We start from the raw sequence: 12720 nt of genomic DNA, 5'->3' as shown, positions 1-12720 counted from the left end.
CCCCCAAAAAAACCCCAAAACCTCCCCCAAAAAAACCCCAAAATCCCCTGGGACCCCTCCCCAAAAAACCCCAAAAAACCCCAAAACTCCCCTCAGATCCTCCCTAAAAACAACCCCAAAAAACCCCAAAATTCCCCCCAAAAAACCCCAAAATCCTTCCCTAAAAACCCCAAAATCTCCCCCCAAAAACCACAAAAATCCCCCCTAAAAACCCCCTAAGATTCTCTCCAAAAAAACCCAAAATCCCCTGGGACCCCTCTCCAAAAAACCCCAAAACATCCCCCAAAAAACCCCAAAACTCCCCCCAGATCCTCCCTAAAAACAACCCCAAAAAACCCCAAAATTCCCCCCCAAAACCCCAAAATTCCCCCCAAAAAAGCTCAAAATTCCCCCCAAAAAAACCCCAAAATCTCCCCACCAAAAACCCCAAAACCCTTCCCCAAAATCCTCCCTGGAACCGCCCCAAAAAACCCCAAAATCCCCTGGGACCCCTTCCCAAAAAACCCCAAAACCTCCCCCCAAAAACCCCAAAATCCCCTGGGACCCTTCCCTAAAAACCTCCTGGGACCCCTCCCCAAAAAACCCCAAAACCTCCCCCAAAAAAAACCAAAATCCTTTGGGATCCCTTTCCCAAAAAACCCCAAAACCTCCCCTAAAAACCCCAAAATCCCCTGGGACCTCCCCCCAAAAAACCCCAAAATCCTTTGGGACCTCCCCCCAAAAAACCCCAAATCCCCTGGGACCCCTCCCCAAAAAACCCCAAAATCTCCCCCCAAAATCCCTTGGGATCCCTCCCCAAAAAACCCCAAAACCTCCCCACCAAAAACCCCAAAACTCCCCCCAAAAAACCCCAAAACTCCCCTCAGATCCTCCCTAAAAACAACCCCAAAAAACCCCAAAATTCCTCCCAAAAAACCCCAAAATCCCGTGGGACCTCTCCCAAAAAAACCCCAAATCCCCTGGGATCCTCCCCAAAAAGCCCCAAAACCTCCCCAAAAACCCCAAACCTCCCCCCAGATCCTCCCTAAAAATGACCCCAAAAAACCCCAAAACCTCCCCCAAAAACCCCAAAATCCTCTGGGACCCCTCCCCCAAAAAAAACCCCAAAACCTCCCCCCAAAAACCCCAAAATCCCCTGGGACCCCTCCCCAAAAAACCCCAAAAATCCCCAAATCCCCCAAGAACCTGAGAGATTTTGGGGTTTTTGGGTTTTTTTTGGGGAGAATTTTGGGGTTTTTTAGGGAGGATTTTGGGGTTTTTAGGGAGAATTTTGGGTTTTTTTAGGGAGGATTTTGGGGTTTTTAGGGAGAATTTTGGGGTTTTTTAGGGAGGATTTTGGGGTTTTTTTGGGAGGATTTTGGGGATTTTTTAGGGGAGGATTTTGGGATTTTTTAGGGGGTTTTTTGGGAGAGGATTTTGGGGTTTTTTAGGGTTTTTTTTAGGGAGAATTTTGGGTTTTTTTGGGAGGATTTGGGGATTTTTTAGGGGAGGATTTTGGGGTTTTTTGGGTTTTTTTGGGAGAGGATTTTTGGGTTTTTTTAGGGGAGGATTTTGGGGTTTTTTGGGGAAGAATTTTGGGGTTTTTTGGGGAGAATTTTGGGGTTTTTTTAGGGAGGATTTTGGGGGTTTTAGGGAAGATTTTGGGGCTTTTTAGGGAGGATTTTGGGGTTGTTTTGGGGGGTTTTTAGGGGAGAATTTGGGGGGTTTTTAGGGAGAATTTTGGTGTTTTTGGGGAGGATTTTGGGGGTTTTTTGGGGTTTTTTAGGGGGTTTTTAGGGATGATTTTGGGGTTTGTTTTTGGGTTGTTTTGGGTTTGTTTTGGGGTTTTTTAGGGCAGATTTTGGGGTTTTTTTTTAGGGAAGATTTTGGGGTTTTTTAGGGTTTTTTTGGGAGAGGATTTTGGGGTTTTTAGGGGAGAATTTTGGGGTTTTTTAGGGAGGATTTAGGGAGGATTTTGGGGGTTTTGGGGGGAGGATTTTGGGGTTTTTGGGGGGAGGATTTTGGGGTTTTTTAGGGGATTATTAACGAGGATTTTTAGGGGGTTTTTAGGGAGCATTTTGGGGTTTTTTAGGGAGGATTTTGGGGTTGTTTTGGGGTTTTTTTAGGGAGGATTTTGGGGTTGTTTTGGGGCTGTTTTGGGGCTGTTTTGGGGCTGTTTTGGGGTTTTTTTGGGTTGTTTTGGGGAGATTTTGGGGTTTTTTAGGGCAGATTTGGGGTTGTTTTTGGGGTTATTTTGGGAGGATTTGGGGGTTGTTTTGGGGGTTTTTTAGGGAGGATTTTGGGGTTGTTTTAGGGAGGATTTTGGGGTTTTTAGGGGGTTTTTAAAGAGAATTTTGGGGTTTTTTTTAGGGAGAATTTTTGGATTTTTTAGAGGTTTTTTAGGGTGGATTTTGGGATTTTTTAGGGGGTTTTTAGGGAGGATTTTGGGGTTTTTGGGAGAGGATTTTGGGAGGATTTTGGGGGTTTTGGGGAGAGGGTTTTGGTGTTTTTAGGGAGGATTTTTGGGTTTGTTTTGGGGTTTTTAGGGAGAATTTTGGGGGTTGTTTTGGGGGTTTTTTTGGGGAGAATTTTTGGATTTTTTAGGGGTTTTTTGGGAGGATTTTGGGGATTTTTTAGGGGAGGATTTTGGGATTTTTTAGGGGGTTTTTTGGGAGAGGATTTTGGGGTTTTTTAGGGTTTTTTTTAGGGAGAATTTTGGGTTTTTTTGGGAGGATTTGGGGATTTTTTAGGGGAGGATTTTGGGGTTTTTTGGGTTTTTTTGGGAGAGGATTTTTGGGTTTTTTTAGGGGAGGATTTTGGGGTTTTTTGGGGAAGAATTTTGGGGTTTTTTGGGGAGAATTTTGGGGTTTTTTTAGGGAGGATTTTGGGGGTTTTAGGGAAGATTTTGGGGCTTTTTAGGGAGGATTTTGGGGTTGTTTTGGGGGGTTTTTAGGGGAGAATTTGGGGGGTTTTTAGGGAGAATTTTGGTGTTTTTTGGGAGGATTTTGGGGGCTTTTTTGGGGTTTTTTAGGGGGTTTTTAGGGATGATTTTGGGGTTTGTTTTTGGGTTGTTTTGGGTTTGTTTTGGGGTTTTTTAGGGCAGATTTTGGGGTTTTTTTGGGGTTGTTTGGGGTTTTTTTTAGGGAAGATTTTGGGTTTTTTAGGGTTTTTTTGGGAGAGGATTTTGGGGTTTTTAGGGAGGATTTTGGGGTTTTTTAGGGAGGATTTAGGGAGGATTTTGGGGGTTTTGGGGGGAGGATTTTGGGGTTTTTTAGGGGATTATTAACGAGGATTTTTAGGGGGTTTTTAGGGAGCATTTTGGGGTTTTTTAGGGAGGATTTTGGGGGTTGTTTTGGGGTTTTTTAGGGCGGATTTTGGGGTTGTTTGGGGTTTTTTTAGGGAGGATTTTGGGGTTGTTTTGGGGCTGTTTTGGGGCTGTTTTGGGGCTGTTTTGGGGTTTTTTTTTGGGTTGTTTTGGGGAGATTTTGGGGTTTTTTAGGGCGGATTTGGGGTTGTTTTTGGGGTTATTTTGGGAGGATTTGGGGGTTGTTTTGGGGGTTTTTTAGGGAGGATTTTGGGGTTGTTTTAGGGAGGATTTTGGGGTTTTTAGGGGGTTTTTAAAGAGAATTTTGGGGGTTTTTTTAGGGAGAATTTTTGGATTTTTTAGAGGTTTTTTAGGGTGGATTTTGGGATTTTTTAGGGGGTTTTTAGGGAGGATTTTGGGGTTTTTGGGAGAGGATTTTGGGAGGATTTTGGGGGTTTTGGGGAGAGGGTTTTGGTGTTTTTAGGGCGGATTTTGGGGTTTGTTTTGGGGTTTTTAGGGAGAATTTTGGGGGTTGTTTTGGGGTTTTTTTGGGGAGAATTTTTGGATTTTTTAGGGGTTTTTTGGGAGGATTTTGGGGTTGTTTTTGGGGTTTATTTTGGGTTTTTTTTGGGGTTTTCCCTCACCTCAGCACGGGCGCTGTGGGACTGGAAGAACACGGCCTCCTTGTGCCCACACCTGCACGGGGACAGCCAGAGTGGCCCTGAGCTCCTCGTGTCCCCAAATGTCCCCAAATGGCCCCAAAGTGTCCCCAAATGTGTCCAAATGGCCCCAAATGTGTCCAAAGTGTCCAAATGTGTCCCCAAATGTGTCCAAATGTGTCCAAATGGCCCCAAATGTGTCCAAAGTGTCTCCAAATGGCCCCAAATGTGTCCCCAAGATGGCCCCAAATGTGTCCAAATGGCCCCAAATGTCCCCAAATGTCCCCAAAGTGTCCCCAGATGGCCCCAAATGTGTCCCCAAATGTGTCCAAAGTGTCCCCAAATGTGTCCAAATGTCCCCAAGGTGTCCCCAAATGGCCCCAAATGGCCCCAAATGTGTCCAAAGTGCCCAAATGTGTCCCCAAATGGCCCCAAAGTGTCCCCAAATGGCCCCAAATGTGCCCAAATGTCCCCAAATGTGTCCCCAAATGGCCCCAAATGGCCCCAGGGTGGCCCCAAATGTGTCCAAAGTGTCCCCAAATGGCCCCAAATGTGTCCCCAAATGTGTCCAAATGTCCCCAAATGTGTCCCCAAATGGCCCCAAATGGCCCCAAATGTGGCCCCAAATGGCCCCAAATGTGTCCCCAAATGTGTCCAAAGTGGCCCCAAATGTGTCCAAAGTGGCCCCAAATGTGTCCAAAGTGTCCCCAAATGGCCCCAAATGGCCCCAAATGTGTCCAAAGTGTCCCCAAATGTGTCCCCAAATGTGTCCCCAAATGTGTCCAAAGTGTCCCCAAATGTTGTGTCCAAAGTGTCCCCAAATGTGTCCAAATGTGTCCAAAGTGTCCCCAAGGTGTCCCCAAATGTGTCCCCAAATGGCCCCAAATGTGTCCAAAGTGGCCCCAAATGTGTCCAAACGGCCCCAAATGGCCCCAAATGTGTCCCCAGATGTCTCCAAAGTGTCTCCAAAGTGTCCCCAAAGTGTCCCCAAATGTGTCCAAAGTGTCCCCAGGGTGTCCCCAAATGGCCCCAAGGTGGCCCCAAATGTGTCCAAAGTGTCCCCAAATGGCCCCAAATGACCCCAAGGTGTCCCCAAATGTGTCCAAATTTCCCGTGGTGTCCCCCAGGTGTCCCCAGATGTCTCCAAGGTGTCCCCAAATGTACCCCAGGTGTCCCCAAGGGTCTCTGATGTCCCCCAGGTGTCCCCAAAGTGTCCCCAAGGGTCTCTGATGTCCCCAAATGTCCCCAAAGTGTCCCCAGGTGTCCCCCCAGATGTCCTCAAATGTCCCCAAGGTGACCCCAAAAATGTTCTCAAGGTGTCCCCAGGTGTCCCCAGATGTCCCCAAATGGCCCCAAGGTGTCCCCCAGGTGTCCCCAAACCTCCCCCAGATGTCCACAGGTGTCCCCCAGGTGTCCCCAAGGGTCTCTGATGTCCCCAAATGTCCCCAAATGTCCTGCAGGTGTCCCCAAGGTGTCCCCAATTTGTCCCCAAATGTCCCCTGGTGTCACCCAGGTGTCCCCAGCGTGTCCCCCAAAGTCCCCCAAATGTCCCCAAGGTGTCCCCAGGGTGTCCCCAAATGTCCCCAAAGTGTCCCCAGATGTCCCCAAGGGTCTCTGATGTCCCCAAATGTCCCCCAGGTGTCCCCCACGTGTCCCCCAGGTGTCTCCAAGGGTCTCTGATGTCCCCAGGGTGTCCCCAAGGTGTCCCCAAATTTCCCCTGGTGTCACCCAGGTGTCCCCAGATGTCCCTAAATGTCTCCAAGGTGTCTCCTGACATCCCCCAGGTGTCCCCAAATGTCCCCCAATGTCCCCAAGGTGTCCCCAACGTGTCCCCCAAAGTCCCCCAAATGTCCCCAAGGTGTCCCCAGGGTGTCCCCAGATGTCCCCAAATTGTCCCCAAATGTCCCCAGGTGTCCCCAAATGTCCCCAAATTGTCCCCAAATGTCCCCAAACCTCCCCCAAGGTGTCCCCAAGTTGTCCCCAAGTTGTCCCTAAATGTCTCCAAGGTGTCCCCAAGGGTCTCTGATGTCCCTCAAATGTCTCCAAGATGTCCCCAAGATGTCCCCAAATGTCTCCAGTGTCCCCAAATTGTCCCCAAATGTCCCCAAGTGTCCCCAAGGGTCTCTGATGTCCCCAAGGTGTCCCCAAGGTGTCCTCAAAGGTCCCCAAGGTGTCCCCAAGATGTCCCCAAATGGTCCCCAATTGGTCCCCAAATGTCTCCAAAGTGTCCCCAAATGTCCCCAGGGTGGCTCTGATGTCCCCCAGGTGTCCCCAAGGGTCTCCAAGGTGTCCCCAAATGTCTCCAAAATGTCCCCAAATCTCCCCAAGGTGTCCCAAATTGTCCCCAAATCTCCCCAAGGTGTCCCAAATTGTCCCCAAATGTCCCCAAGGTGTCCCCAGATGTCCCCAGATGTCCCCAAATGTCCCCAAATTGTCCCCAAATGTCCCCAAACCTCCCCCAAGGTGTCCCCAAGTTGTCCCCAAATGTCCCTAAATGTCTCCAAGGTGTCCCCAAGGGTCTCTGATGTCCCTCAAATGTCTCCAAGATGTCCCCAAGATGTCCCCAAATGTCTCCAGTGTCCCCAAATTGTCCCCAAATGTCCCCAGGTGTCCCCAAGTGTCCCCAAATGTCCCCAAGGTGTCCCCAAGTGTCCCCAAATTGTCCCCAAGGTGTCCCCAAATGTCCCCAGGCCTCACTTCTGGCACGGGTGATCCTCGGTGCGGGGCAGGGTCGGATCCTGGGACACGTCAGCGATGATCTGGGTCAGCTCGCTGCCAAAAGCACCAAAATTCACCCCAAAATTCACCCAAAATTCATCCAAAATTCACCCAGAATCCCCCCAAAAAATCCCAAAAAGTCTGCCAAAAAATCCCCCAAAAATTCCCAAAAAATCCCCCCAAAATTCAAAAAAAATTCCAAAAAAATCCCCCCAAAATCTCCTAAAAATTCCCCAAACAATTCCCAAAAATCCACCCAAAATTCCCCCCAAAATTCCCAAAAAATCCACCCAAAATTCCCCCAAAAAATTCCTAAAAAATCCCCCAAAATTCCCCCAAAAATTCCTAAAAATTCCCCAAACAATTCCCAAAAAATCCACCCAAAATTCGCACAAAAATTCCCAAAAAATCCCCCAAAATTCCCCCAAAAATCCACCCAGAATTCCCCCAAAAATCCACCAAAAATTCACCCCAAATTTACCCCAAAATCCACCCAGAATCCCCCCAAAAATCCCAAAAAGTCTGCCAAAAAATCCCCCAAAAATTCCAAAAAAATCCCCCCAAAATTCCCCCAAAAACTCCTAAAAATTCCCCAAACAATTCCCAAAAATCCACCCAAAAATCCCCCAAAATTCCCCCAGAATTCCCAAAAAAATCCACCAAAAATCCACCCAGAATTCCCCCAAAAATGCACCAAAAATTCACCCAGAAGTCCCCCCAAAAAATCCCAAAAAGTCTGCCAAAAAATCCCCCAAAAATTCCCAAAAAATCCCCCCAAAATTCAAAAAAAAATTCCAAAAAAATGCCCCCAAAATTCCCCCAAAAAATCCACCCAGAATTCCTAAAAAAATTCCCCCAAAATTCCAAAAAAAATTCCCAAGAAATCCACCCAAAATTCCCAAACAATTCCCAAAATTCCCCCCAAAATTCCCAAAAAATCCACCCAGAATTCCCCAAAAAATCCACATAAAATTCCCCAAAAATTCCACCCAAAATTCCCCCAACATTTCCCAAAATATCCACCCAAAATTCCCCCAAAAATTCCCAAAAATGAACCCAAAATTCCCAAAAAATCCACCCAAAATTCCCAAACAATTCCCAAAAAATTCACTCAAAATTCCCCCAAAAATCCACCAAAAATTCCCAAAAAATCCACCAGAATTCCCCCAAAAATTCCACCAAAAATTGCCAAAAATGCCAAAAAAATCCACCCAAAATTCCCCCAAAAATTCCTAAAAATTCCCCAAAACTTCCCAAAAATCCACCCCGAATTCCCCCAAAAATTCTCCAAAAATCCACCCAAAATCCCCCCAAAATTCCAAAAAAATCGACCCAAAATTTGCCCAAAAAATTCCCAAAAAATCCACCCAAAATTCCCCCAAAAAATCCTTCCAGAATTCCCCAAAATTCCCCAAAAATCCTCCCAGAATTCTCCCAAAATCCACTCAGAATTCCCCAAAAATCCACCCAGAATTCCCTAAAAATTCCCAAAAAATCCCCCCAAAATTCCCCAAACAACTCCCAAAAAATCCCCCCAAAATTCCCAAAAAATCCACCTAAAATTCCCCCAAAAATTCCCAAAAATCCACCCAAAATTCCCAAAAAATCCACCTAAAATTCCCCCAAAAAGTCCTAAAAATTCCCCCAAAATTCCCCCAAAAATTCCTAAAAATTCCCCAAACAATTCCCAAAAAATTCCAAAAAAAATCACCCAAAATTCCCAATAAATCCACCCAGAATTCCCCCCAAAAATTCCTAAAAATTCCCCCAAAATTCCCAAAAAATCCATCCAAAATTCCCCCCAAGATTCCCAAACAATTCCCAAAAAATCCACCCAAAATTCCCCCAAAATTCCCCAAAAATTCCACCAAAAATTCCCAGAAATGCCAAAAAAATCCATTCAAAATTCCCCCAAAAATTCCTAAAATTTCCCCAAAAATTCCCAAAAAATCCACCCAAAATTCCCCCAAAATTCCCAAAAATTTTTAGGGAATTTTTAGGGAATTCTGGGTGGATTTTTAGGAAATTTTGGGGATATTTTAGGGGTAATTTTTGGGATATTTGGGGGATACTTTAAGGATATTTTGGGGATATTTTAAGGATATTTTTGGGATAATTTTTGGGATATTTTTGGGATATTTTTGGGATATTTTGGGGATATTTTGGGGATATTTTAGGGAATATTTTAGGGATAATTTTTGGGATATTTTTGGGATATTTTAAGGATATTTTGCGCATATTTTTGGGGATATTTTTAGGGATATTTTTGGGATATTTTGGGGATAATTTTAGGGATATTTTGGGGATAATTTTAGGGATATTTTGGTAACATTTTGAGGATATTTTGAGGGTATTTTAGAAATATTTTGGGGATATTTTAGGAACATTTTAGGGATATTTTGGGGATATTTTGGGAACATTTTGAAGATAATTTGGGGATATTTTAGGGAACATTTTAGGGATATTTTGGGGGTATTTTTGGAGATATTTTAGGGATATTTTAGGGATAATTTTGGGATTCTTTAGGGATATTTTGAGGATATTTTGGGAACATTTTACTGAATATTTTGTGGATATTTTAGGGATATTTTAGGAACATTTTGGGGATATTTTAAGGATATTTTGTCGATATTTTAGGGATACTTTGGGGATATTTTAGGAACATTTTGGGGATATTTTGGGATAATTTTTGGGGATATTTTGGGGTATTTTGGGGTGTTCTGGCCTGTCTGAGCACTCACTCCACTTCGTGTGTGATCTTGTTGACGTAGATGCAGCTGTTGTCGGCCTCCTGCTGGTAATCACAGTTCCTGCACTGGGACAGACTGGGATCAACTGGGAGGGACTGGGAGGGACTGGGAGGGACTGGGAGGGACTGGGATCAACTGGGAGGGACTGGGATCAACTGGGAGGGACTGGGGGGGACTGGGGGGGACTGGGAGGGACTGGGAGGGACTGGGAGGGACTGGGGGGGACTGGGAGGGGACTGGGACAAACTGGGATGGACTGGGAGGGGATTGGGAGGGACTGGGACAAACTGGGAGGGACTGGGATCAACTGGGAGGGACTGGGAGAGGGACTGGGGCAAACTGGGAGGGACTGGGATGGACTGGGAGGGGACTGGGAGGGACTGGGAGGGACTGGGACAAACTGGGAGGGACTGGGGGGAACTGGGACAAACTGGGATGAACTGGGATCAACTGGGAGGCACTGGGGGGGACTGGGATGAACTGGGAGGGGATGGGAGGGGACTGGGACAAACTGGGAGGGACTGGGGGGGACTGGGATGGACTGGGAGTGACTGGGAGGGCACTGGGACAAACTGGGATGAACTGGGATCAACTGGGATGAACTGGGATGGACTGGGAGTGACTGGGATGAACTGGGACAAACTGGGATGGACTGGGACAAACTGGGATCAACTGGGAGGCACTGGGAGGGACTGGGATGGACTGGGACGAACTGGGAGGGACTGGGAGTGACTGGGATGAACTGGGACAAACTGGGATGGACTGGAATGAACTGGGACAAACTGGGATGGACTGGGAGGGACTGGGAGGAACTGGGAGGGACTGGGACAAACTGGGATGAACTGGGATGAACTGGGATGAACTGGGATGAACTGGGACAAACTGGGATGAACTGGAATGGACTGGTACAAACTGGGATGAACTGGGACAAACTGGGATGGACTGGGATGGACTGGGACAAACTGGGATGAACTGGGATGAACTGGGACAAACTGGGAGTGACTGGGACGGACTGGGACAAACTGGGATGAACTGGGACAAACTGGGATGGACTGGGACAAACTGGGATGGACTGGAATGAACTGGGACAAACTGGGATGAACTGGGATGAACTGGGATAAACTGGGATGGACTGGGATGAACTGGAATGAACTGGGATGGACTGGGATGGACTGGGATGAACTGGGACAAACTGGGAGTGACTGGGATGAACTGGGATGAACTGGGACAAACTGGGATGAACTGGGATGGACTGGGATGAACTGGGATGAACTGGGATGGACTGGGATGGACTGGGATGGACTGGGACAAACTGGGAGTGACTGGGACAAACTGGGAGTGACTGGAATGAACTGGTACAAACTGGGATGAACTGGGATGGACTGGGATGGACTGGGATGAACTGGGATGAACTGGGATGGACTGGGATGGACTGGGATGAACTGGGATGGACTGGGAGTGACTGGGACAAACTGGGAGTGACTGGGATGGACTGGGACAAACTGGGATGAACTGGGATGGACTGGGATGGACTGGAATGAACTGGAACAAACTGGGATGAACTGGGATGAACTGGGAGTGACTGGGATGAACTGGGACAAACTGGGATGGACTGGAATGAACTGGAACAAACTGGGATGAACTGGGATGAACTGGGAGTGACTGGGATGGACTGGGATGAACTGGAATGAACTGGGATGGACTGGGATGGACTGGGATGAACTGGGAGTGACTGGGACAAACTGGGATGGACTGGGACAAACTGGGAGGGACTGGGATGAACTGGAATGAACTGGGATGAACTGGGATGAACTGGGATGGACTGGGAGGGCTCAGGGCCCAGTCCCAGTCCCAAACTGGTCCCAGTTTGGGCACTCACAGCGTAGAGCAGGATCCGGTTCTCCTTGTCCTCCTTGGGGTACAGCATGTTGTTACTGGGCAAACTGGGATTACTGGGAGGCTCCGGGGGCAAATTCCCAAGTTTCCACCATAAAATTCCCAATTTTTCCCCTCAAAATTCCAAATTTTCTACCACAAAATTCCCCCCTTTTTACCATAAAATTTCCTTTTTTTACCACAAAATTCCCAGTTTTTCACCATAAAATTCCCAATTTTTCCCCTCAAAATTCCCAATTTTCCCCCTCACAATTTCCAATTTCTCCCCCTCACAATTCTCAATTTTTCCCCCCTCACAATTCCCGACGTTTTCCCCTTACAATTCCCGATATTTTTCCCCTCACAATTCCCAATTTTTCCCCTCACAATTCCCGATTTTCCCCCAAAAAATCCTGATACTTTTCCCTCACTATTCCCTGTATTTTTTCCCTCACCACTCCCTGTATTTTCGCCCTCACAATTCCCAATTTTCCCCCTCACAACTCCCAATATTTTTCCCCTCACAATTCCCAATTTTTCCTCTCACAATTCCCGTCTTTTCCCCTCATAATTCCCGACATTTTTCCCCCTCACAATTCCCGATGTTTTCTCCTCAAAATTTCCAATTTCTCCCCCTCACAATTCCCGATTTTTCCCCCTCAAAATTCCCAATTTTCCCCCTCACAATTCCCTGAAACTTTTCCCCTCAAAATTCCCTGTATTTTTCCCTCACAACTCCCGTTTTTTCCCCCTCACAATTCCCAATTTTTCCCCTCACAATTCCCAATTTTTCCCCTCACAATTCCCAATTTTCCCCCCAAAAATCCTGATACTTTCCCCTCAAAATTCCCAATATCTTTTCCCTCACCACTCCCTGTATTTTCCCCCTCACAATTCCTCGTTTTCCCCTCACGATTCCCGCCATTCCCCGCTGCACCCCGCCTGTCCCCCCCGCCTCTCCCGGTGCATCCCGGGCGCATTCCCGCTGTTTTCCGCCCCACATTCCCGCTGTTTTCCCGCTGTTTTCCCTCACCATTCCTGGCAGAACCGAATCCCCACGAAGCCCGGCTCGTACGCGCCGTCCCCATCCATGGCTGCGCGGACACGCCCCTTTCCACTTCCTCCCTCATCCCATTGGTCAAACCGCCCATCAATCATGCCCTTCCCAGCTTTTCATTGGTCACTACTCCCTTAGACCCTCATATGCCTTATTTCTATTGGTCAATCCTATGTACCCCGCCCATTCTTTATTTTATTGGTCCTTTTACTCTTAGACGCGCCCTGCTCGTCTTTTTATTGGCTGAGCTTCTATTTTCCCCCACCCTCTCTCTCTTCCTATTGGTCAGCCCTCATTTATCCCGCCCTTTATGCGTCTATTGGGTAATTTTCTCTTAGTCCCGCCTTTCCTTGATAGCTATTGGTCGGTTTGCATCAT

At 47.2% G+C, this 12720-nt stretch overlaps 1 protein-coding gene across 1 annotated transcript; it reads right to left on the bottom strand.

Annotated features, from left to right (window-relative positions):
- Positions 1 to 3841: 3841 nt before the first annotated feature.
- On the bottom strand, positions 3842 to 12412 carry LOC139586951 (DNA-directed RNA polymerase II subunit RPB9-like). Its single transcript, XM_071420695.1, has 5 exons — positions 12319 to 12412; positions 11290 to 11344; positions 9402 to 9475; positions 6640 to 6714; positions 3842 to 3979 (listed from the first exon to the last, which is right to left on the bottom strand). The coding sequence occupies exons 1-5, from the start codon at positions 12375 to 12377 to the stop codon at positions 3895 to 3897; spliced, it is 348 nt and encodes a 115-aa protein (XP_071276796.1). The 5' UTR covers positions 12378 to 12412; the 3' UTR covers positions 3842 to 3894.
- Positions 12413 to 12720: the final 308 nt, after the last annotated feature.

This window comes from Agelaius tricolor, unplaced genomic scaffold (assembly GCF_023055355.1).
Source record: "Agelaius tricolor isolate 1412-34295 unplaced genomic scaffold, bAgeTri1.0.p SCAF_155, whole genome shotgun sequence".
In the NCBI taxonomy this organism is placed as follows: Eukaryota; Metazoa; Chordata; class Aves; order Passeriformes; family Icteridae; genus Agelaius; species Agelaius tricolor.
Note: the sequence above shows the minus strand (reverse complement) of the source record. Positions and strands in the feature narration are given on the sequence as shown.